This window comes from Triturus cristatus, chromosome 8 (genome assembly GCF_964204655.1).
Source record: "Triturus cristatus chromosome 8, aTriCri1.1, whole genome shotgun sequence".
Taxonomy (NCBI): Eukaryota; Metazoa; Chordata; class Amphibia; order Caudata; family Salamandridae; genus Triturus; species Triturus cristatus.
The window spans coordinates 929331143-929358182 of NC_140591.1; the positions used below are offsets into that span (position 1 = coordinate 929331143).

Consider the following 27040-nt stretch of genomic DNA (forward strand, 5'->3'; position numbering starts at 1 on the left):
AAAATGTGCTCTCTGGTGTGAAATGTCCCTCCCATATATAGGTCTCCCCATTTCGTGATTCCAACTCTCTCAAGGAGCTGACAGCATTGCGTCTCAAAGGTGACCTCCAGGTCTGGGTGCCCAACCACCGGGAGTAGAGGTGAGGAAAGCATCTCTATGTCTAATCTTTGCGCAATCTTTTTCCATGCAGCCACAGTGGTAGATCATACCGCTCTCATTTTAGCTTGCGTGGCTATGAATACAGACAGAGGCGTTGGTTGCATATAATGCTGCTCCACCGCCAAATGCAGCATGAAGGGCGGGGGGGTTGAACCTATGGGTTACATAGTGTGCCTGTGCACTGAGATAGTATAGTTCAAAATCAGGGACCTTGAATCCCCCCTGCGCGAAAGGCAGGGTCAGGATCTCCCACTTCAGCCTGGGTTGTTTTCCTCCCCAGGCAAGACGTATCATCTGTGGTTTTAATGTTTTGAAGAATGTTGGTCCCGGTGCATGTGGAATATGAGCAAACAAATTCAACAGCTTAGGCAGAACCACCATCTTCATCAGGGAGATTCACCCATCTTGTCACCGATTCTGTGATGCTTTCCCATAGTTTGCCCAAACTAGTTCTGAGCTGTCTCTAGTGACTACTTCATGTAGGGAGAGTGTTTTACCGGTGGTGAAAGGCAAATGACCACCGGGGAGTGGTCTCAGTAGGTGCGTGCTAAATGTTCCACCATGGTCAGCCAGGTGCTAAGTCCTCTAGTGATTACCCAATAGTCCAGTCTCGACCACGACTCATGTGCTGCCGTGCAGCTTGTACCTCTTTGGGTATATATGCCACCACGCATCTAGCAGGCCATGTTCTGTCATTATATTGCATACCTGATGCTGGGTACGAGTGTAGTGATAAGGTTGCGGTCGTGATCAGTCTAGCTTCGGGTTGAGTGTAGTGTTAAAATCTCCCCCCCCATAAAACATGTGTGAATCATATGTCCGTTATTTTCCCAATAAAGTGGTGAAAGAAGTCAGGTCATCAGTGTTGGGCCTGTAGCAGCTGACCAGCGTAACTGAATGGGTGTCTAGCGTTCCCCACGTCAGGCTAAAATGGCCCTGCGGATCTGAGATCGTGCTTGCGGGAATGTATGGAGCGTTTTTGTTAACCAAAATCGCAGTGCCTCTGGAGTAAGTAGAGTAGGATGCAAAGCAGCTGTACCCTGCCCATTTAGCAGCAAATTTCTGCGGGTGCTGAGGATCAAGGTGGGTTTCCTGCAGCATCGCCACTTGTATAAAATGGCTGTCTAAGTATGCTAATATTTGCCTGCATTTGTGTGGGTTTCCCAACCTCCTAATGTTCCCGGTAAGGAAGCATATAACAAGGGTTCTACCGTGTTCGTCATTTGGCCAGTTTGTCGTTGTATTCGTCCCCGGTGCTCCATGTGTGCCAGGTTTATCTCTCCTCCTAGACTGAGCTATTTGGCTAGTGTCCCGTAATGTGCACTTTTGTGGATACGGTGTGCAGATTGGAAAGTCTTTTGCAGGTATAGTATTAACATGCAATAAACTTATACTCAAACATTCCATTGAGCCTCCCACCACCCACATCGACAACCCAAACTCGTCGTGAATCCTATACCCACCCATGTACTCTGATAAAGTCTAACTTACAGTAAAGAACAGTAATGGCTTTTCCCCGGGTTCTCTCAAATGAGATTTGTTTCCATAAAGAAAGAGGGGGGAACTATGATATTCGGGGGCTCTCCCTGTGGGATAGCGTCAGAGGGCACGTCCACCCGCCCCCACCTCCCCCAAGGTTCGGGAAAGGGCAGGAGCGGGGTGCCTGGGGATTTGAATATACATGCTTACCAATTCTCCAGCTTAAACACTTTGAGAGTTACTTGAGTCAATCAGTTATTATGAGTTTCTGCATAAATGTTAACATAGTTATACCCAATCAATGTATGTAAAGTCCCCATTGTACAACCGTTGTTGCGTAGTACTCACGGCCAGTCCGTATATATGTACTTAATCATTATCGGACAGATGCGAAGAGAATCTGGTCTCTGTGTCGGTGGCCTCTGGGTTTGGTTTCTACTTCTTCAGTTTCTTAAGGTAGTCCTCCACTTGCTGCGGTTTGGTGTAGAACTGCTGTTTCCCTTGATGGGTGATCCGGAAATGAGCAGGATAGTAGGATACATCATCTCATAGTCATTGTGCGCTTGCATCTACTTCCACTTGACCAGTGCAAATTTCTTTCAGGCCTCTTGGACAGCGATCATAAAGTCCGGGTACAGTACAACTGTGTGCCCCTCAAACGTCAACTGTTCTTTCACTCTTGCCAGCCGTAGTGCCGTGTCGAAGTCTCTATAATTGAGCAGTCTAGCGATTTATTGACCTGGGTGGGGTCTGGGGCACAGTGAGTGATGCGCCCTTTCCACCGCCAACTAGGGCGAGAAAGCGTCTGTGCCAAAGAGACTGCCGAGGAGCTTTTTAATATAGTCCTATTCTGCCTGTGTTGGCGCTTTCGGGCACTCCCAGGACGTGAATATTGCTGCCCCTTGAGCGCGCTTCAAGGTCCTCATTCTTGGCCGCTATGACCTATAGCAGCCTGTCCATTTGAGACAACTGGTTTTCCTTGGCAGTCGCAGTGTCCTCTAGGTCTGAAATTCGCAGTTCTGCTTCTCCTATGCGTGCCTCGTTCTTCTCCAGTTTTTGGACCATAAGATCAATAAGATTGCCTATAGTGTCCATCTTGGACTCAATAGATGTAAGGCTGTGTTTCATAGTTACTAGTAAGGCTTTTAAGTTCTCTTCTGCAGGTTGCATGGCTTCACCTTTCTTGTCTGTTAGCGCTTTCTCTAGGTCCCCCTGGGTTTGTGGCGTCTTTCGGGGCTCAAAGGGTAGTTTGGCCTGTTTGGTTTCCGTCCTACCCATAGTGTTTGGCTTGGAGTCACAAGCCGTCCTTCGCGTGGGCAATCGTGCTGTCTATCACTGATGCGTTGGTGGGCCCTACAGATATATTGGCATGGGAGTCTCTCCGCTGTTCTATAGTACGGGTCCGGTGCTGTCCAGGTTCTTCTCTTTTTGTCTTTATAGAAAAATTCAGGCAATGTGTCATAGGGGCCTCAGCCCTCTCAGTAATCAGTCTGGTGAGGGGGAAACTCCGTCTTCAGGCCCTCTTTTCTCCCCAGCACACAGGTTGATTTGGGCAGTGTCTTTTGTAGCGTCTCCCTCTGACCAGCTTAGAGTTACGAGGTTCCCCTCCGAACCTCGAGAGTGCACTCACTCCTCAATGGCGCGTGGAACAAGGTTGTAGGGCATCAGGTACCCCCATGTCAACCAAACCACATATATGCCGAAGTGTGGGCCCCCTAAATGCCGCTCGTAGGCCACAGACTTTTCTTAGGCCGCAGGCTGTTCATAGGCCGCGAATGATTCCTGCCGACTCTTCCCGCCGCGCATCCCTGTCTCTCCCGATTATACCAGGGCACAACAGCACTCGTTGTCACTCTCTTCTGTCCCCCTGCAGGCGCACCTGTAGCCTGCTGTAGCTGTGGTGGGTGGTAGGCAGCAACCCTGTTCCAGCTGCCGATCCAAAGATCTGGGGGCCTATCGCGACTCGCCTCTCTCTGTGTGGTCTGCAATGACTTGGCCGCCGGTTCGCTGCGCCGAGCAGGGTGGGATCTTTGTCCGCCTTTGCTTTTTTTGTTGTTTTTTCTGTATGTGTGGCAGCTAATCACGGCACTGCCTGTCTATCGCCTGGTGGTGGGCCGGTACAAGTCTAGAGAATGGACTCCAGGAGCACGGTAGGCCGCGGACAGTCTCCACTATTTTCCTTTTATTTCATTGTAGAGGAGCCTAAGTTGCTCCGCGGCCCATGACTCCCCTGCTGCCGGCCGCTGCAGCTGGGCTCCGCAGCGCTCGCTGCCCCCTCGCAGTCCTTGCGGGCGTACCTGCATGCAGAGGCCTGTTGATGTTATTGGGGCTAGCTGAGCACTAGCTATGTTTCCTGCCGCAGGAGGCAGGGGCCCGCCTCGGCCCACCTTTCTCACTTCGATTCTGCGTGGTGGGGCTCCCGCCTCTCCTCACTCTGCAGTCCCCTCACATTGCAGGGTGTCATTCTCTGTGCTGCAGCAATTAACAATGCTGCACGGCCGACTCAGGCCCGGATCCCTTGCCGCGGCGGGGCACAGCAGGAAGCCCGCGCAATCTTCAATTTCCAGTGGCTCAATAAGGCAAATTACCCCTTTAGCCGCAGCTGGGTAGTCTCTGGCGTCAACTCAGTTGTTTTGTCTCAGGTAATCATAGGTTGGGAGCAGGATAATGTCGGATTATATAATCCGGGCCACCAGAGCCTCACACAGGTGCGCCCATCTTGCTTGCGCGCCCTCTAGCGTCTCCCCATTTTTTTTGTTGTTATTTACCTTTACCCCTGTTTGACAAATCTCCCCAAAACTTTCTAAAAGGTGATACTTTATGACTAATTTGTGCATGGAAAGTTTCCAGTGATATGTCAAGAGAGGGCCGAAAAAAAAGGGGGATCCTAAAACACCAAATCCGGATGTATGACGTTACAACGCACACTTTTACAACGCATGCACTTACAACGCATTTTTTACAACGCATAATCCATTACAACGCATGACATTACAACGCATGACACTACAACGCATTTTTAAAAAATACCTTTACAACGCATTGCCATTACAACGCATACTACCTTTACAACGCATACCATTACAACGCATTATATTAAATTACATTTAAGGTAAGTATTAGATAGTATAGGGGTAAAAATTACTATTCTAACTCCAGGGGGTGCAACAGTAGGGTAAGTGTTGGATAGTATAGGGGTAAAAATTACTATTCTAACTCCAGGGGGTGCAACAGTAGGGTAAGTGTTGGATAGTATAGGGGTAAAAATTACTATTCTAACTCCAGGGGGTGCAACAGTAGGGTAAGTGTTGGATAGTATAGGGGTAAAAATTACTATTCTAACTCCAGGGGGTGCAACAGTAGGGTAAGTGTTGGATAGTATAGGGGTAAAAATTACTATTCTAACTCCAGGGGGTGCATCAGTAGGGTAAGTGTTGGATGGTATAGGGGTAAAAATTACTATTCTAACTCCAGGGGGTGCAACAGTAGGGTAAGTGTTGGATAGTATAGGGGTAAAAATTACTATTCTAACTCCAGGGGGTGCAACAGTAGGGTAAGTGTTGGATAGTATAGGGGTAAAAATTACTATTCTAACTCCAGGGGGTGCAACAGTAGGGTAAGTGTTGGACAGTGTAGGGGTAAAAATTACTATTCTAACTCCAGGGGGTGCAACAGTAGGGTAAGTGTTGGATAGTATAGGGGTAAAAATTACTATTCTAACTCCAGGGGGTGCATCAGTAGGGTAAGTGTTGGATAGTATAGGGGTAAAAATTACTATTCTAACTCCAGGGGGTGCAACAGTAGGGTAAGTGTTGGATAGTGTAGTGTAATATTATGCGTTGTAATGGTATGCGTTGTAATGGTAGTATGCGTTGTAATGGAATGCGTTGTAAAGGTAGTTTTTAAAAATGCGTTGTAGTGTCATGCGTTGTAATGTCATGCGTTGTAATGGATTATGCGTTGTAAAAAATGCGTTGTAAAGGTAGTGCGTTGTAAAAGTTGCGTTGTAAAGGTTGTTCCCCACCAAATCCTCATGCATTTTCCATAGACTTCTTTAGACAAGGTGTGAGAAGTTGGCCTGGTATATGCTGTCCAATAATTAAAGTGGGCACCTTTTATCAGTCCAAACAACCCTATGGTGATTTAAGAGGTCAAAGATAACCTTAGAAAGCTATCCAAGTGGTAGCTGTGGAGAGCAGCCTTCAGGCTTAGTCTTGAAGGAATGTTTAGCAGCTTGTTTTACCAGATTGCAAACATATAGTATTATTTAAATGAAAGGAGAACCACACAGTACATATAAACATTTTTTATTTATTAATATAACACACTCTAAGTACAATCAATTATCTGCTACATGCAGATAATCAGAAAGCCCACAATACTGTAGCACCGAAAGAATAGTAAATAGCACTTATACATAGTGGGCTCCAGGGGGAGACCAAACCATATACTAAACTAGTGGTATAAGAACCACGACTCGAGTCAAGACAGTGTCAAGAGGATGTAGAATCGCTGAGACTCCAAGGAACCACCCAAGGTGAGAAAGTAGGGACCCCACAGGTGCGGGCGTAGTGTGGGAACACGACCGCATGTGCCGACTTCAAAGAAACCCTGTGGAAGTTAGGAGGTTGAGGAGCCACCCCACCCATGGATACCACAGTACCAGAGTTGCCTATCCCAGGGGAGCCAGGTGCATAGGTCTGAAGAGGTGTCGGAAAACACCGTGAAACTCTATGGAAGACTTCAAAGATGAGCCACTGCTGGAAAGAAGAAAAGTTTCCGTCGGAATACAAAGATGGATTCTTTTTGAAGAGTACCTGAAAGCAGAGGGAACAGAGTCTGGGTCACTCAGGAGTGACCAGGGGCTGGGTAGACGAATGCCCACCGATGTCGGGTGCTTCAGGTGCGTTGAGGGGGGTACTTGACTCTGCAGCCACGGGGACCAGGAGACATTGAGGACAACCACGAGCCAGACAGAAGCTGTCCCACAAAGGATGTTGAGTGCTGAGGGATTGGTGTCCGGCTGGAGCACCAACAAGCCTTGGCAGCAGCAACCCACAAAGAAGGTCAAGAAAGGTTACGGTTTGGACCAGCAAGGCCCATGAGACTCACAAAACACAGGGGAGTCAGGGCAGGCCTGGAACAACCAGGGGAGCTAAAGAAAAGCAGTGTTGACCCTCAAGAGGACCCACAGACGGGAGGCACAGGAGTTGCAAGGTGTACTCAAGCAGTTTCACAAAGCAGCAGCCCACAGAGCATTCGGTGCAAGGAGGCCGGAGTTCTTTGTAGGAAATAGTGCCTGAGGTTGGGGATACTCGGTGCCCAGTGCACTTGGTTTGAAAATGCCAACAAGCATATGCACTTGCAAAAGTATGCGGTGCACAGGGGTACAGGTATTGCAGCCCCCAGGAGGGATTCTGACCTTAAACTTAGTAAGACGGCAGCTCAGACCTAGATGGACTTGGAAACCTACCTCTTTTGTTGCTAAAGCCTTTGGAGTCCGGAGGAGCTCAGGAGCAGCAGACCGGTCAATTGGTGTGCGGTGCCTGTGATTGCAGGAGAGTGACTCCTTCACTCCAAGGGAGATATCTTCAGTTGTCCTTGATGCTCCACAGGTCCTGCTCAGAGTCTGTATGGTGCATGGGCACAGACAATGCTTCAGACTGAGAGGGAGACGAAGTCAGGCCCAAACGTCCAGCGAAGTCCAGAGTGCTCAGATGGTCGGAGTTCAGTGGTTTATGGTTCAGAATCTTGTCCATGTTGAATCATCTACGGTCCTAGAGCCAGGTAAGCCCTTTCGTACCCATTGGAAAGGGTTGGACAGATTCAGAGGACCATTCAGGGGAGTGTCTGGACAGTGGGGTGGTTACTCCCATGTCCTTTGTCCAGTTTTGTACCAGAGCAGGAGCCAACGGCTCCCAGACTGCTTTGAACTGGACTATGCACAGGGACACCAAATGTGCCCCTCATGCAGACTTTCGGTCGCTGGCAAGCGCACCCACCCAGGCTTAATACACTAAATCCTGTCTGGGAGGAGGTCACACCTCCCTGTGAAAGGATGCCTATTGTTTTGCCTTCCCCTGCTCGCGCTTGGCTCAGCAGCAGGGCGGCAGAAATGTGTCTCTGGTCGGCAGCAACCCTTTTGGGCTGCCCGGGACTAGAAGGCTGGTTCCGGGGACCTCACAAAGCTCGTTTCAGAGGGGTGGAATCATGCCTCCCAAACCGGTTACCGGTGTGGGGGTATGATTCCACAATGTTTGATACCAAACACAATAGGGTTACTTTCAGCCGTTTTAGAGTTGGTCATTACGCGGTCGCGTAATGCCACTCTATATGTCGTAAATGGCTGCAGCACTAACAATCCGGAAGAATGGACTCTGTAGGCTGCAGGGGTGCCCTGCTCATGCAGTGGCACCCTCTCACTTAGAACCATGCACCCTGCCTTCAGGGTTGTCAAGGCCTGCTATAGGGGCGACTTATAGGTTTTAAGTGTAGTGACCCTTAGATATAGTAAATCTATTTCTTAAGTGGTGCATGCACCAACCTACACAGGCTGCAATTGCAGGCCTGTAGATCCATTTTGTATGGCCTCTCATGGGTGGCATAGTACATGCTTCAGCTCATGGAAGGCCTCTGGGGTACCTATGCCCTGGGTACATGTATACCATATAATAGGGACTGATAAGGGTACCCCCGTATCCAATCTGGAGTGTACCTAAGTGCATAACATAACACTTTAGGAAGAAAGCAGATAGAATGGGGTCCTGATAAGCAGGATTCTAGTCAGACTAGTCAAAAACAGCATCACATCAAGGAAAATGTGGGGGTAACCATAAGAAGCAGATCCTACTTTCCTACACAAGGCTACAGCATATACTGCAGAATGAAATTACAGCAAATTTGGAGGAAGATAGACTTTGGTCCGCATATTGTGCTTTTTGTGATTTGATGTAAATCTGTTCAGTAGTTTTTGGAAAACGATGGTACATATAGTTCCATATCAGGATACTTGAGGCCACGAGAGACTCTCATGGTAGTGCCAGTTTCAAAATGAAGCGTTCTGATTGACGCAGGGAGCTTTCTTTTTTTTTACCTTGGACCAAATCAGTCCCACATGACTCAGACTTCTGTGGGTGCAAGTGCTCTGGTTGGCTGCCAGCAACATAAGACAAAAGTCTTTAGTCTGTTGTCCTGATCATTTCTCAAACACAATTTTAAGGCTTTAGGGTAGGGATACCCTGAACCCCTAGGCTCCTTGGGGGGGGGGGGTCCCCAGAGGGAGCCCCCCAACCACAGGGACCCAAAAATAAGATAGGCAAAATTTGCTGCATATCTTCTGGACTCCTGCTGGATCATAAAAGATAATGTGCCTGGGAACGCTTGATTTTAATAAAGGGAGGGGATGTGCTGCCCCTCTCCAGTAGCCTTTACAGGCCCCTGGGAGCTCACCTCCAGGACCAAATTTCCTATATATAGGGAGGGGTGATGAAGGCCCCCCTTCTTGAGCAATCAGAGGCCCTATTGAGCCTACCCCTAGAGCAGAAAATATGTATATTGGAAGGGGGAAAGTGCAGCCACCTTCCCAGAGCCATTACAGGAACCGGAGAGTCCACCTCCAGGGCTGAAATCATTGAATAAGGAGGGGAGGACACTGGGGCCCATCTGCTTGAGCAATGGAAGGCTCCACAGACGCCACCCCAGGGCCATAATATGCCAAAAGTGGAGGTCCCCCACCCCGAACCTCTAAAGACCCCTCACTAGCTATGTCCCCAGGAGCCCACTGTGGCACACTGGTGCGGGCACAGAAACCTGTGTTTACTCCTGCTAGAAAAGAGCATTATAAAACTCCTGCCACATGGGAGCACACACAAAGTCTGCTCACAGCCAGCGGGAGCTTTGAAAGTTCTCTTGCCAGCTGGGAGCAGACTTTTGACCTGTTTCCATGCCAGGACTTATGCCGGCAGGGCAACCGGTCTAAATATTGCTCCTGCTCGCAGGGAGCAGCAGTAGTATCCCCAGAGACCCACCTTTAATGATGCGGGTTCCAGGAGATGGTGTCCTTAGGGCCGGAAAAGCCTCCAGGAGGTGACCCCTCCCCTTTTAATTAAAAAAAGACCCAGGTCAAATCGGGTCCCCAGGCACTAATTAGGCTGAGAGTGGGGGGGGGGGGGCACAATGGTCCCCTCCTCTTTCATGAAAAATAGGCCCTAGAGGATGAGGTCCCCGAGGCCTAATAGGACTCGGGGAGGGGTGCACACAGTACTCCTTCGTTGTCATAAAAAGGGACTTGGGAGATGGTGTCCCCGGGGCCCAATGAAGCTCGGGAGGGATGCCACTTGACCAAGCTAAAGAAAGATATGAAAAAGTTCAACTTTCAAACAGTGTATGCTTACTTGTAGGAAGACATTTACTCAAGACCAGAAGCACAGTGAGGTCTTCCTGAATAATAAGGATTCCTAAAACATAGGCATATAACTTTCTCTAAGACGTCATTATCAGAATCATCCAACAAACAGAATTCCGGAGAGGGTACTTCTTATTCAAGGGCAACCAACTATGAGAAATGCCAATGAGGTGTGAATTTCATGATAACCCAAAAAAATGCAAATTGTGAATCTTTCTAAAGTATCTCTGTTAGACCTGGCATCCTTGGCATGGATTTCCCTCTAACGTATTTTCCTTCAGATCTCCTGCTTGTTGACCTCATTTTTTTCTGGCCTTGGGACTCTGCGCAAATTACCACTGCTAACAAGTAATAAAGTGCTTGTGTGGTGAAATTGGTTTATACCCAATTGGCCTATCTTATTTAATTGTCCCTCGTAAAGTGGCTCAACCTGTGCCCAAGGCTGGCACTTTAAATGCTACTAGTGGGCCTGCAACACTGATTGTGCCACCTACTTAAATAGCACTTTAAACATGTCTCAGACCTGCCATTGCAGCCTGTGTGTGCAGTTTTAAACTGCCATTAAAACCTCACAAAATAAACCTTTTGCCAGGATCAAACCTTCCTTTTTATTACATATGTCACCCTCTATGATAAGCTCTGGATATGTACTTTAGAGGTTTACATGTCCTGGTAGTCAAAAGGTCTTACATGTATTTTTCACTACTGCAAGGTCAACCTTTCCCATAGGATAACATTGAAATTACCTTTTTACATTTAATACATTTCCGATTGGGAGCAGGTGACCAGTTCGTGTCTTTACATTTGTAATAAAAAATCATAACTTATGGTGTAGTTAGATTTTAAATTACAATGTTGAAAATGTCTTAGTCATTTGTTGCCTACAGACTGCCTCTGGTTCACATGACTGAGTGTAGTTGACATTTGGGCTTTTTAACACTGACACACACACACAATAGAGAGATAAGGTGTGCCTGGATGGGCCATCAGTGGCAGGATGGCAGGGGAACTTTGGCAAAGCCCCACTGACCCTTGAATAGGCTGTGTCCTATCTCTACACAAAGGGCTGCCTACCCCCTGTGGTTAGTCTGGAGCCAGGGCCAGGAAGGTAGAGTACTTATGCACTTCAAAGGCCTGCCTTTAGAAGCTTCTCCACTCTTCAAAGACACAACTGGGTATAAATACTGGACCTCAGACACAAACTCTTCAGTATACTTCTAGACCTGTGGATATTCTGCCAGGAAGAAGGACTGCTGTGCTGCTAAAAGGATTGCCACACTGCTGGACTGATTTTCTAAAGGACCTTCTGTTCTGCTGTGCTGACCTGCTGTCCTCTTGCTTGGGTGAGAAGGACTGGACCTGGATCTCTTGAACCCAGAACCCGAGAGTGATTCCAAGGGCTAGTTGGCTGGCCTCCTGATTTGAAGTCTCTGGGACAGAATATGCTTCCATCAACCTTGCAGCCATCTGTTAGTCTACCTAGCCATGTGGTGCCATCCCAGTCGTGGACCCTTGGAAGTGGGCTTAAGTTGCTCTGCCAGCCTCTGTGGATCCAGAGGAACTGATGCATCTCCTCTGCTGCGAGGCGCAACCCCGAGCTGAACCGAGACTCCACCACTTTTGCATGGATTTCACCCATCGCAATGACCCCGATCACTGCTGCAGCCCTCAACCTCTTTGGAACTGCTGCTGTTTGAAGCACCCTCGCCGTAGGCACTCGCATCCCTCGTCGACAGCAGCCTCGATGATGACGCTGGACTCCGCATCTCGGCCGCACAGTTCCTCAGAACCAACTCATCTCCTCGACTGCGCATCACAAGTCCTTATCTATTTGATCCTCAAGAACAACACAGGACCTTATATTGCAGCCTTGTGGCACCTTGGAACAGACGCATCGCTTCAGCTGTGCCATGCATCTCTAACGCCACACAAACAAGGATTTAAATTACTTTGTTCAGTAAGCCTACTTCTCCCTGTAGCCAGCCCGTACTCAATCGTGGCTGGTCTGAACTTATGACTTTGCCCCAGTCTGGCATGGCCAGATATCCACAGTTGACACTTTGTACTTTTATGCACTGTTTTCACTAAAATCTTTCAAATTGTATATCTCCGGTTCTTCTAATTTAATTTCTGTATTTTTGGTCTTTTTTTATTTAATAAAAATCCCACTATTTTTCAAAAATTGGTGTGGGAACCCTTTTGTGTGGTGTTTACCACTTTATTATTGTGTGACTGATTGCACAAATACTTCACACATTGCCTCTAAGTTAAGCCTTACTGCTCTGTGCCAAGCTACCAGAAGATTGAGCACCAGTTAATATAGGGTTGGCTAGTGCTTCACCCTGACAAGGATTGTGGTTGCACCCCAATAAAAAAAAGCCCTATCAAAACTTCAAGCTAAAGGTCCCAAAAAGGGGTTATCGTCTGTCCTTGCCACTTAGACAAATTTGTGAAACTCAAAAGTGAAACCTTGGGACTCTTTAGAAAGATAAGACTTAGGGCCTCATTACGATGTCAGGCGGAGTTTCTTCTGCCCGACATCGTCTCGGTCAAGGGACCAACCGTCAACTGGCCGGCGGTCCCGAACGACTGATTAGGATGCAACAGAACACTGTCCGGTCGTATGCCTATACAATACAATGGGAGCATGCATTCCGGCAGAAATATATGCTCCCATTGTAAAATGGGAGGTGCACTTAATCCCTGCACCATAGGAGTCCCCTCGGCCTCCAACCGGAGGCTGTGCACCCATGGGGGCCCTGCTGGGGGTCTCCAAAGTTGAGTTCCGACAGTCTGTATGTGTCAAAAAGGCCAGAACAGAAAGGCTGTCCAAATTCAACATCGTAATCCCTAGGGCGGAAAGAGCCACCCTTGGGATTACTGGCCATATTCCAACTAGCAGACAGGCTCTCTAAACCTGTTGAAAGCCAGTCGGAAAGACGGATCATATTCCTTTCTGGCTGCCTCCATCGTAATTAGGCGGTGGGAAAGGAATCCGACCCACATATTACAATGCGGTCGAAAAGGCTCCATCCGACAATCACAGCCTTTTCCGACTGCATCGTAATTGGCCCCCAAGTGTTTTTTTCATTAAAAGTATTTTCACAGAGCTGTTGAAGACTCTGGTGTTCAAACAAGTCCGCATTTTGTCCATCCACCACTTTAAAGCCAAATTAATTTTTGAGAAAATGATTTTCTCTGCCATTAACTAATTGTAAAAAGAAGAAAGAACACTTCAAACCAAACTTGGTATTTTCTCGACCTAAAGTGATACAGAATTTAAAGAAAGATAAGATCAGTATTAGGAATCCACTAGGCAAGGGCGGTGCAGTAGTCATTATGCACAAAGAAGAATATATACAAGAGGGATATTGCAAAGTGTGTGACACATCCTACTATAAAAAATTGCCATCTCAACCCCCTCAGGAGCTCAGAGAAAAACTATATAATCTTTGACAAATGGAATTTACTGAAAGATATGCCGGTGAATTACATTTTCTGAACAATAATTCTCTGTGGATGCCTGTTTTAAATCTTCATCCAAAAATCCACATTGATGTCAAATGTTCTGCAGGAAGACCACTTATAATCAGGCTGTCAGTCCCTTTTGGAACCAATTCGAAACTGTCCCTTTCCACAAAAGGATGCAATGGCTAATCAAATAATGTGGTTTCACTTTATACCAACATAGCACATGAAACAGTGTTGAAAGATATAGAACTTTACCTTGAACAGAGAATGACTACATTGGGTTTCTACTGATGTCATCCTTTCTGTAGCAGAAATTGGATTAAAAAGGATTTTTTTCCTGTCCAAGGATGAGCTTTTTTTGCAAGTTAAAGACATTCTTATTGGTTGCCCCTCTGCCCCGAAGACAGCCATTCGCTTCATGACCCAGTACGAAGAAATATACATCATAGTTAATAATCCCTTTCTGCAGAACCTTAATGTGTGGGTTAGATACACAGATGATACATTCTGCATCTGGACAGGAGATGAATCTGGTCTCAATTTTTTTGTTGAATTATGGAATAATCACTCAAACATTAAATTCAACATGCCCAAAAAATTTGCATCTATCAGATTTTTTGACACCGTGGTGTATGAAAAACAAAAAAAGGTCGACAATATCATTATATAGAAAACAATGGATATAACCCCCCTCCCCCAGCTATAATAGCTTCCATCCAAGGAATTTAAAGGATAATTTACCATTTCGATAGTTTCTCATGTTCCACTGGAATTATTCTGAAAAAGATGATTATTTCCTCCATGCGACTGAATTACCCTAAAACTCCTTGAGAAGGGTTACCCAAGAAAACTAATCAAGAACGTGAGGAAGAGAGCTTGGTATATACCATGTTATTCACTTTCAGAAATAAAGATTGAAAAAAGGAACAAACAAAATCATCTGGGTATCCACATTCTGCCCAAGTACGAACCAGTTCAAAAGAATCATAAAAGAAACTGGCATAATTTATCTAACTTAGATTGCAAACAAGAACAACCACTTTTTTGCCTAAAAACATGAAATATGTGCCATCACACTGCCAGAGTCTGCTTAAAAGAAGACCCTGTTAGAACATTGGTATCTTCTACCATCACAAGGCCACCATAAGTGTGGCAATTGCTCAAATTGTGAATAAACTATTGAAACACTACCTTTACATATCTGAACAAGAAATAGGAACACTCAATATGTCTAACTACAAGACGAGAAATCTCATATATGGCATCCTTTATCCACGCAGCAAGTTATATATTCGAAAAACAAACAAAGATGTTAAAAAAAAGATAACCCAAAAGCTACACTCTTCAAACACTTCATCGAATATTTGCACAAAGAAAACACGTTGAAATGAACAGTATTAGATAACATTACAAAAAACCCGAGTTGTGGTGATAAGGAAACAATCCTACTAAGGAAAGGGGCATCCTTGAGTAATATTGTGATATGATACCACTGTGACAGGCCTAAGTGAGCTCTCATCTCAGAAATACAAAATATCTGATGCTTTCTTCCCTTCCCATTGTCCTAGGTAAGAGCCTCCTGTGTTACATTGATTTTTGTCTAACACCATATTTTGAAAATTCGAGCAAGTCAGACCACATTTCCAAGCGTTGTTTTGCAAAGCAAAGATTAATTTTCCTTTTTTTCAAAAACACCACACAATCATGTGTTCATGGTGTTGACCTCCAATGGTGTTTTCACTCCAAACCCCGGAATGCGATTATGACGTCAGTATACCTAACACGTGCAAGTAGCTGCAGGGTCTCTCAACCAGAACGAAGGCTGCCATCTGAGATGGCACACTGCAACAAGCGTATGAGCAATGTCAAAGACAGATTGGGGAGAGCTAATCAGGTTGAGGAGACCTAATCAGCTCCTGTTCTAATTGAATTTTTGCCCAATTAAATGTAAAGAGAAAAGGCAATCCGAATTTAGCAGACACACATTTAAATATCATATGAAGGTTCTGGAATACCTTTACAAAAGAGTCACTGTAGGAAATGGGGTTACTGGTTGAGGGGGGGTGAAACACAAGCAAATCCCAAAATGACCTTTGCATATTTCTTTGGTATTTTGGCACAACTGCAGTCAGGCTTAACTGTTTTTGTGCACTAACAGTCATAAGGTGAAAACACAACTCAAGAAAAATTCTACAACAATTTAGAAAAATTTAGTAAAATTTAATAAATTAATTGAAATCAAAACAAATAAAAACTAATTAATAGAACCGAAGATATGCAATTATAAAGGTTTAAGTAAAAAACAGAGCTTAAGAGCACAAAGTGCCAACTGTGGTTATCTAGTCACGCTGGACTGTGACTAAGTCACAAGTTCAGGCAGACCACGATGAAGCGTGGGCCGGATACAAGTGCCAAGTTAGGCCCGCTGAGGAAAGTATTTTAAATACTGGTTGCAGAGCATTCTGAGAGCCAGCGTTGAGGATGCATCACGCAGCGCTGCTTCTTATGAGCTGCAGGCTGCGATGGAATGTTCTGCGTCACGTAGTGGCATTTCTGAAAAGTTGTGAGGTCCTGCATCAGGGATGCAGTGTGCAGAAGCGGTGCCGATGTGGAGCTGCAAGGAGTTGGATCAGGCTGCATCTGTCCTGCCCAAAACACTACAGCTGGACTGACAGAGCACCTTCAGGCCACTTCAAAGTGTGCAGGACTGGGGTGGCACCACTGGGGGGACGTGATTCACTGCAGTCAGAGTCCAGGTGCAGGGTTCAAGATGGTTGGAGCCTTTTCTGTCCCCAAGACTCTGATAAGGAGAGGGGCCAACTAGCCCTTGGAGTCACTCAGGTTATTCTGGGTTCAAGATGCATGTCTAGTCTTCACTCAGGCAGCAGAGCAGCATGGCAGGAGGGCAGCAGAGTTAAAGTCCCTCTTGCAGCAGAGTAGCACGGCAGTCCCTCCTCTGAGTCTTTCACAGGTCCAGGAGTTTTTGAAGAGTTGTGTCTGAGGGTCCACTAGTTATCCTTGTTGCCAGCTTTGAAGTAGGAGGTTTCCATCCCCCAAAGCTGTGTGGATATTCTTGTCTCCTTTCTCTGCCCCCAGTTTTTCTGAAGGCAGACTAGTGTGACACCCTTTGAGAGTTGGCTGAATGAGAGTCTTTATGAAGTGCAAGTGTGGTAGGTGACAGCTTTGCCACCCTATCAAATCAGAAAGAGGCCATCCTGCCAGCACCTATTCCCCCTTTGTCGCACTGTCTGGGAGCAATACACAAAGAGTAGCTGCTAGCTATACCTAGTCATCTGTCCCATACTACAAGCTGCAGTCACCAAATGGTTGGGTCAAGATAATGCTGATTTTCCTAAAGTGTTATTTTTAGAATTGGGACTTAAAATCCTACTTTACTATTAAAGTGGGTTTTAAATTACAATTCTTTAGAGACCAAACTCAACATTTCCACTTGCTCCACTTATTAAATGTAATAAGGTAGCCTAATGCTATTCTATGAGAGAGATAAACCTTGCAGTAGTGAAAAAATACATGTAATTGAATGTTTAAATACAATGCACCCTGACCTCTGGGCTGTGTAGCGCCTACCCTAGTGGTGTCTTTTAATTTATTGAAAAGGATGGTTTAGGCCCTGTGAAGGATTATTTTGCCAGTTCAAAATGGTAGTTTAAAACTGCACATACAGGCTGCAGATGCAGGCCTGAGGCATTAATAAAAGAGCTACTTAAGTGGCAGGCACAATCAGTGCTGCAGGCTCATTGGTAGCATTTAATTTATAGGACCTGGATGCAGGTAGTACCATTTTACTACGGGCTTACAAGTAAATTAAATGTGTCAATTGGAGGAAAGTCAATATGAGCATGTTTTAGGTAGAGAGAACAAGCGCTTTAGCACTGGTTAGCAGTGGTACAGTGTGCAGAATCCTAAGGCCAGGAAAAACAAAGTCAGCAAAAACTAGAGGATTGAAGGCTAAAAGATTGGGGACAAACACACTAAGGCTGTCAGGTCCAACAGTTACCAACAATTAGAGATTTGCAGTCTCCTCTATTCCGTGTGATTTATTTGTTTACTCTTACCACAATTTGCATAAGGGAAGTCGCAGACATCACATCAACAATTGATGCCAACAAGTCTTCACCTCAAACACATATGCGTATCTTTTATGTCCCTGTTGACATACCATGGGTTTACCAATAAGCATTTTAAACAAGCTTACTTTTAATCAGAATTACATTTACGTTTTCCTTTTAGGTTATCCCTATCCTATTTTGGAAGTAGATGTATGTCCTGTGTACTGCTCTCACTTGGGTGGCATAGTTGTGATAACCTTTACTCATTGAGGGGCATATCAGCAACAACCGGCGATGATTATCGCTAAGCGCACTTAGCGCTAGGATAATTATCGCCGGCTAGCGTGGATTTTTTATCGCTGAGATAGCGTGCTATTAGCAACGCTTATCTCAAAAGCAATACAAATCCTAGCTCTAACTGCCAAACGTGAGATTGTCGCTGGAAACCCAGCGATAATCCCACGAAGTTTGGCGATAGCTTGCTGATAGGGCCTCACATACTTAGCCATGATATCCACCTTACATAGGATATCATGGCTAAGTCAGTTTCTTGTCGCTATGCTGCTTTGCATGAGGCTTGATAATAGGAGAAATGTCACTTAGCGACATTTCTCCCGTTATCCTGGGGAGGAACGCCCACTTTGCATCTCATTAGAAATGCAAAGATGGGCGTTAGGAATTCAGGCGCTAAGGCAAGGTTTCTCGCGATAGCGTGACCTTGCTAATATAGCAATAATATTTATCGCCGCTTTTCGGCCAAAAACGGCTGCAAAAGCGGCAATAATTTTATATCGCCGCCTTGTAGATATGCCCCTACGTAAGGCACTATCGCCTTCTTTTGTGTTTCTCTTAGAATTCCCAGTTCCCAGTCCTGGGGAGACCCTTTAATCAGTGGGGTTGAAATGCATCTGCAATTGCTCCGGGAGCTAAATGGCCTTTTTCTAAATGATCAGAGTGCTATGTGTATAAAAGAAAAGAGTGACAGCCATCGAATTCCACAGCTCTCCTTGTAATTGATCAGCCTTGGCCCAGCTCTTCCCTCCTTTGACATCTATGAAACAGGGCGGCTATTACATATCATTGCAAAGATAAGCCGTATTCTAATTTGAAAGTGTGGAACAGGAACTTTATGTCAAATGCGCTTATTTTTCCTAAAGGTTGTTCGACTTGTTATTCACTGGTGCACACTAGGTTCACATATGTTTTGTTTCTAATGTATAACCACGTGTGCCTCTCCTGTGTATAATAATCACAATATGATGCTAACGATTCAGTATTTTAGGATTAGTAAGAACTGATATTTAAATGATTTTTTTTTTAGGTCAAATGATTTGATTTTCATTCGATCTTTAAATAGAATTCAAAGAAGTTGTCCACATGAGGTTCCGTCTTCTGTTTACATTGCTTTATTTCCTAACGCTTGTCCAGTTGATTAAATTGAAGCAATTGAACATGAACACGCTCAGCACTGTTTTGGCTCCTTAAATCTGAGCACGGACAGAGGGGCACCAGATTTTTCATCACCTAAATATCAGCTGTCTTGTAAGTGTCACTAGGCGGGTTCTTTGCTGCGTCGACAGCTTTAAATGTTCACATTGACCCCAGCAACCCAATCACCCTTAAGGGGGATTTTACTCATTTGAACTTAATTTCTGGGACAACAGCTACGCGTTAATGACCTTAATTAGGCTAGCATGGGGCATATTAACAAGCCAGGCGATAAAATTATCGCCGCTTTAGCGGCAGAAAACTGCTTCCAATTGAAGCCCATGTTAGACTCCTTCACATTTAACATGGGTTTCAATTGGAATTCCATAGAGCATATTATCAAGCCCATTATCGCCGCTTTAGCGACAGTTTTCTGCTGCTAAAGCTGCGATAATGTTATCGCCTGGCTTGTTAATATGCCCCTATGTTTGAACTTTGCAACCGAAACGAATCCCCCATGCTCCCAGTAAAGCTAAAACGCGTAGCAGCGCGCAGGGCCTGGATACGCTCACGGTGATTGGCCTCGCTTTATAAATCCAGCTGCCTTGGATTGGATTGTGCATGTTTGCGTTGTGGGGCAGGCGTCTATTTGGTGAGACAATGAACATACCTTTAACTGACAGAATATTTTAAACCTTAATCCATTAAAAAACTCTACGCCCTTAACTTTTAATTTTTCACAGCTTTTCCTGCCTATTGTGGCCCTTTCTAAAGATGGAAATAATTTTACATATTTCATGTAATAGCTGGTTAATTGAAGTCACATTCTGTGCTGTATGTTTTTAAATGTGTTCTGTGACTGGTTTCAGGTGTTGCAAGATGATTTGGAGCAGGAGCAGGTTCGAGTGAATTCTCTCACTCACATGGTGGTGGTCGTGGACGAAAACAGTGGAGACCGAGTCACCGCTGCACTGGAGGGTCAACTTCAGGTAAACGAGCATTGTGGACTTCAATATTCAAACCGTAACAGGTGCCATACATGTTCAAATATTGAAGCTGCAGGAGGCTCCTACAGTTGTTTTTAAAATCGTACCGTCAACTGCTCATTTAAAAACCCGGAAAATCTCTGAGATGGAGCAGGAGCGGAAGAAAACAAGGCCCCTCGTTTTTAGCTGTGCTGTCTCCAGTGTATTCATTTGCTCGTAGATTTTCTAAATCAATATATGCGCCGTAGATATTGTGTGTAGCTCATTAACTGAAAACAAAAATACACAAACCACTTCATCGACTCTTGTCTTTATAGCCAGCCCCAAAGATGAAAAGTATTCATTTTCCCGAGAGCTGATCACATTTGTTACGCAGTGTTTTCAGGTTTCAAAGCAAACAGCATGGCGCCGATACCCATAGTCCCTTCCGCCCCCAGCATGCAAGTGACATAAATTGTGTGACGCAAAAGAAAGGACAGTAAGCCCCTAAGGGGCAGATTTATGTTCCCTGGCGCATCCCTGCAAATCAGCATGGATGCGCCAGGGAAGATGCGTCACGCAAGTTTGCCCTTGCGCCACCGCAGATGCGCCGCATTTACAATGCAGCGCAAGGACAAGCAGATGCGCGACGCATCTGCCGCCGTAAGGTTGGCGCATTGCTGGAGTTGCGTCGCAACTGCGATGCAGCTCCAGCAAGGATCGAGGTGCCCCTATCCCTAACATGCTGCGTCAATCCTTACGCCTGCTTCAAGCAGGCGCAGGGTTTTGACGCAGCATGGCCGGAAAGTTGACTGAGTGAAATCTTGTAGATTTCATGCAGCCACTTTTCGGAGGCGTTCCTGCACCGGAACGCCCCCCCCTGTGCAGGTACGCCCACATGTGGCGCAAGCTTTACAACGTGACGCATCTCCCTAGAAGCGTCACGTTGTAAATAGCCCGCAGCATGGCGCTGGCTTTGCGCCGCCGCTGCGTCACAAAAGTGACGCAACGGCGGTGCAAAAGTGGCGCACGGGGCTTATAAATCTGCCCCATAATGTGTTGTTGAAAACTTGCTGCAGGTTTATTTTTGCACATGTAGGCAAGACAAGATTGGGTTAGCCTGCGGCCGATCCAGGACAGCCAGTGGATGAGCAACCTAACCTGACATCCCACCTGATTGGTCAAATAGCATGTGAATTACATACCAATGGGTGCTACACTATTGGGGGGGGGGTCCTCACACTGTGAACCCCTAACGCTGAACTTACACCAGGTGGTGGAGCGGTACCGGGCAAGCCCCCAGTTGCTCAGGTTTATAACTGCCCATGGGATTAAGGGGCACCGTCACGTTGTTCGCCGGGGTCCTGCCGTAAGGCCTCACGGGTAGTTGGCCAGTTATCCCTCTTCCATTGGATTCTGACCATAAACCCTTGGAGCACCCTGTACCTCTGCCAATCCCACAGGGGTGACTACCATTGCTCCTGGGGCCCCTCCCAATGCTGCCTTGTCACTTTTTACCTGCATCCGGTTCTTTCCAGGACCTCCTGTACATCCAGCAGGAATATATCTGGGCCCACATCCGATAGGGTGACTCCGTCCTCTGCAAAGAAACCGTTGGTTTGCGCATTGATCAGGCTGTGTCTTATAAAATCTCAACCCCTCTGCTCTGTGAATCTTCGCATGGAACAGTTGGTCCGCCTGCGGGACGCCTCTAGAGCCGTCGCTGATCTGACCTCCTGCCAAAACCGGTGCTGGATAATCTCAGACCAAATAATCTCACACGACCCCAGGCATCTACTTATATCCGCCTTGTTTCCTTCATGGCCTGTACCGGGGGGCATACCAAGGGTGGTCAAATCATTGCCACCTAGATGTATTATGAGAATATAGGGGCCCCCGGGATTCCTGTCTAACCCCTGGCGTGGTCAATTCTTGAGGTTTGCCCAACACATGCCCGGGAAACCCATCCATATTATGCTGGTGTGAGACAAGCCATGATTTACGTTCCTTGACTTGTCACACTGTGCTGTCCTTATGACAAAGGAGTGGGCGATGACCCAGAGTCTGACCGCTAGCAAGGAATAAAGCAAAATTGGAGCACTGTGTCAAACTTGATTAATCAGCAAATGGGACAATATTCACAACAAATTGAATCATTAATAAGCACTGCAAACACAAGGCCTCTGTTTAGGTGCACGTTGATGTCAGCGTCCTTTCTGCCTGATTAGCCTGGTGCCCAAGACATACAGCTGCACACCTATTTACAAAGGGTGACATGCCTGTGGCATTCTGCATAATGCCATTCCAAAGAATAGACCTGTTTAAAGTGCCCCCCACACCCACTGATTGGACATATCTCAAGGCCTGATGTACAGCTTGTAGCAGTCTGATGCCCACCAGCCCAGTTTTATAATGCTTTCAGGGGGGAGACCTGCATTGTGGGAAAGATGACATGGAGAGGTTTGCAGCCCTTAACCAGTGCCACTGGAATCAAGAAAGAGCATCCACTACATTTTTCGTTGCCCCTTCAATGTGTCTCGCCCTGAACTCTGTGTTCCTGTACAAACAACATTTTACTAATTTCCCTCAGCAAGCTCAGGACCATGGGGCATTAGGCAGAGTGAGAGTTGGTAGCCTACACAACAGCAATGTTATCTGACAGAAGAGGACCCTTCTGTCAGCTAGTTCATTGGTCCACCAGAGAGGCCACTATGGGGAACAGTACTAACACCATAATGTTTGTTCTGACTGTCTTCTTACACCAGGCGTTGGGCCATTTCTGTGCACACCACTCTTTCTCAAATATAACATCAAAAACGTCTTTACCTGATGCATCCGTGAATAATGACAGTTTAGGGCTGGAGGCCCAGGAGGGCCCTCCAAAGCAGGGAGCCATTGAATTGCCGAAGGAACTGAGCCCACATTAGTAGATCTTTATTCAGCCCCTTGCTAAGAATAACAAGGTGGTGTTTCTGGGTGATTTTTTGCGGTCGTCTGGGCAACTCTCCTAGTAAAGACCTTCTCAGCTGGGATGATTCTAGATGTGAAATTCAGTTTGTCCAGCAGCCCTTGGATGGCACTCAAAGCCACTTTCCCTTTTGCCAAAACCATCTTCATGTCCGCTAGCAGTGACCTGACCTTGTTTTTAGGGAGCCTGGACCTGCCTTTACCAATGTTCACTTCTATTCCCAAATAAATCAGCATTGTGGCTGGGCCCTCAGTTTGCTCAGGGGCCCAGGGTACCCCAAGTTCCCCTGCTTACTCTTGGAAAGCGTGTAAGAAGGACTCACAATATGTTGTGGCCGCCCTGCAAGAACATCGTGCGTGGACCAGTCTTTGGATGCTACACCACCACTGCCCATTCCAGAAAAGTGCTGAAAGCCTGGAAGAAGGAGCATGAGACAGAGCAACCCATGGGCATGCATTTGTCAAAGTAGAATCCCCCCCACTGGAAGACCATGAGGGGGAAACTGCTGGGGTAGACTGGAAGCAGTCGAAAGCTGACTGTCTGCTTTTGCGAGCATGGCCCCTGGCACCGCCCTCCTCACCAGGTCCACTGCTTCATCAAATGTCTTGTATGTCACCGAGCAGGTCTCGCTGTCAAGCCAGTCATTAACTGAGTGGCCCTCAGGGTGTGACAAATGGTGGATCCATCCAAAATTGCCTGCCTCCTTTTTCGGGACTATTTATCGAAATAAAGTATTATGACAGACTACACCTAGTATTGATACTACTGAATCAAGAAAGGGAGGGATTGGGAATGATCCCGACACCCACCCAAGGCCCAGACCCTAATGTAGCTTCTCGTCCACTTCCCGTGGTTGATCAAAGGTGGATTTCAAGTTCAGGGCACTCCTGCTCACCCTAGGGAGTGGTGAAACCTTCCAAAATACCTTCACTAATAGCCCCCTCTCCTTAAAGCTTGGGTACTGCTTCAACCAGATGCACAGGGTCACCAGGTTGATGGGGAGGGCCCCTTGGTCCAAGTGGAAGGTTTGGGGTTGGGTCGTTGGTCTTCTGTGGGGTTGTGGCAATGGGGTGGTAATTGGTTAAGTGGTTTGCTAACCTAACCTCAATTGCTAGTTGGGTCATGCAGGCTTTTTGTTGTTCCTTTGCAAGTGGAGACTGGCTGTGGGGGGCACATTTTGAGCAGCTGAGGCTGAATTTTCATGCTTTCTGCCAGGTGCAAAAGGCCACATTAAAGAGCCTGCAGATCCCGGCGTGAACTTCATGGAGAAACCTTTCTGTGCCCCCAAAAGGGCTGTTTTTTAAATGCTCGCTTTGGAGCCTGGCGGAAGGGTTAAAGGGAGCCTGTCCCTGGGGGCCTTGGTGTAGAAATACTTCTGTGGGGGATGGATTTCCCCATGTACTCCATCCATAACTGGACCTCCTATTGGCCTCAGCCTAGGTCAGGGCACATGCTCATCTTCTACCTGATTTATCTATCACAATTAAACCACCCAATCCCCCCACTCTTGATAGCCTTGCATTGTCCTAGATACTGAAACAATGCTGGGTCTTGTTCAGGCCTGCGGCCCCCTCACCCCATCGCCTGCCCTGGAAGAGCCCACCTTGATCCTGAAGACATGCTGAGATACTCAGCTGCAGCCCCCCAGAACCGGATGGTCTTGGGGGAGGGCAGCGTCCTGTTTGGTACTAAGATGCAGTGCTATGCCTCTGCCTGCCAAAATGGCTGTGCTGCGACACAGCAGGCAGCCTAATTTCTAACAGTTTTTAAAATTCCCTCATGCATTATCAGGAACCATATCAAGGTGTGTATTCATGTAGGACACAGGTTTGTGCCTATTGTTTCACAAATATTTATGTAGGGCACAGGCTTGTGCCTGTTTTTTCGCAATTGTACTTTATAAAATGCATATGTTCAACTGAATTTCTCGTAGATTGTGTGTGCATTGCAGACTGTAGACCTTAGAAACAGTGAACAATTATATCAAATACAGGTTACCTGGATAAAAAACATCTAGATAACTTTTATGTGCTATCATTGCCTCACGCACAAATGGAGGCTTCTATAGGGGTGTCCCTGGCTTTCAGTGGGTCTTTTCAGTGTGTGATTTGGGCATATTTGGTTGCAAGAGCTTTTCATGGGTCTCTTTGTGGAAATAAATTGTGAATCAGATGAAGTTTCAGTTCGTTGAATATGCCTTTTAAGAATAGTAGCCACAGATCTTTGATTGTTATCACCGTAGGATTGCAGTTTTTATTCTCCTATTCACGTGTTTCTGTTTGTTGAAGAATATAAACATGGAATTAGACCACAGGCCATAAGTCTCTGGCATATGTGATGTGGGTCTTTCACTGCTCCTTTCTGTTTCTACAGAATCAACATGTTCTCAAGCGTAACTGTCTGTTAACTTACCTTTCTCTGAAAATAGAGTTTATTGCGCCACCTCTGCACCACTCTGTCAAGTCTTGGAACAGGTCTTCTATTTTCCAGAATATTCTTTGACTGAAAAGGCTGGTTTCATCTTTGTGAATTGGGGCCAGTGTTAAAGAACTTTTAAAAATGATTACATTGGTATTTGTTGGAATTGGCTTTACAGAGGTCAACCCAAACATTTTGCCTTCCTCTCCCCTTTTTGCAGAATTTGCTTTTGCTGGCTTTAGGACTCCGAGCACTTTACCACTGTTAAGTGCATGTGCTTTGTACCTAAAATGTGATGACAATTGGTTTACCCATGATTAGCACTTTTGCTTTACTTACATGTCCCTAGTAAAGTGCACTATGTGTACCCAGGGCCTATCAGTCAAATGCTACTAGTGAGCAGGCAGCACTGGTTGTGCCACCCACCTAAGAAGCCTGCATTACAGTGCCTGTGTGTGAAGTTTTAAACTGCCATTTTGACTTGGCAAGTTCACCTAATTGCTGCCTCAAACCTTACCTTATCACATATAGGTCACCCCTAGAGTAGGCCCTGAAACAGCCCATGGGCAGCGTGCAGTGTAATTAAAAGGTAGGACATGTACTTGTACGTTTTACATATCCTCTTAAATTTGTATTTCACTACTTCTAGGCCTATCTCTCCCATAGGGTAAGATTGCAGCTGCCTTGTAACCTTTTACAAGTGCAACTTTAAACTGGGAAAAGTTGGGAAAAGTAAGTCTGGTGTCTCTGGACTCACAATTTATAAACACAAAATTTAGTGAAGTTGTTTTTTAAATTGCACGTCTGAAAATGCCACTTTTAGAAAGATAGTATTTTGTTACTTAACCCCTTTAGTGACTTCTGCCTGTTTCTAGACTACACGTCTGGGATGGGTGACATCTGGCTTTCGTGTACTCCCTTTTGACAGAGACACACAAAGGAAGGAAAAGTGTGCCTGAGTTGTCATCTGCATGTTGATGGGTTTGCCTGAGCTGGATGAGTGGGAGGGGCTGACACTTCTACCTGAAAGGGCTAGGTTCTGTCCTCACACAAAGGGTTGCATACCTCCCTGTTGTGAGTCTGGAGCCAGGGCAGGGAAGGACAGAGTCTTTTGCACCACAAAGGCCTTTCTTTGAAGTCTCCCTACTTCAAAGGCTAAAATGGGTATACTTATTAGGCCTCCGACACCATGTACTCAGATCATATTCGGGACCTGAGGAGACTCTGCCAGAAGAGGAGCTGTGCTGTAGGAGGGACTGCCACTTTGCTACTTGCTTTGCTGTGTTGGCCTGAAACTTCTCTACACTCTCTAGAAGAAGCTTAAGTAACTCCAAGGGCTTGTTGGCTTGCGCTCTGTTCACAAAGTCTCAGGGCCATCAAAGATTTCATTTTCATCTACAGGGCTACCTGACTCTGCCATCCATGAGTCCAGTAGCTGAGCCCTGCAAAGATTGGCGCTTGAAAATTCCAAAGGCTGTGACTCCTACCAAGACTGCCAGCAGAGCTTGGCGCCCTGTGCACCAAGACCCATGCTTGCCCCAATCTGCAGTTGAGCTCGGGGCTCAGTGGATCCATATGCTGCACTAAATTCCGGGTAACACCAGAGCCCAATTGAAGAAACAGCGAGTCGCTCACAATCGCTGCATTCCATTCCTTAAGGATTGCCAGGGCAATGCAT

At 46.2% G+C, this 27040-nt stretch overlaps 1 protein-coding gene across 14 annotated transcripts in view; it reads left to right on the forward strand.

The window, feature by feature from the left end:
* Positions 1-27040, forward strand: part of DMD (dystrophin) — a 7596173-nt gene that overhangs the window by 2071204 nt on the left and 5497929 nt on the right. For all 14 annotated transcript variants that reach the window (XM_085622447.1, XM_085622454.1, XM_085622449.1 and 11 more), the window contains one exon: positions 19881-20000. In XM_085622447.1, coding sequence (XP_085478573.1) covers positions 19881-20000 — 120 coding nt within the window. The remainder of the gene's footprint in view (positions 1-19880; positions 20001-27040) is intronic.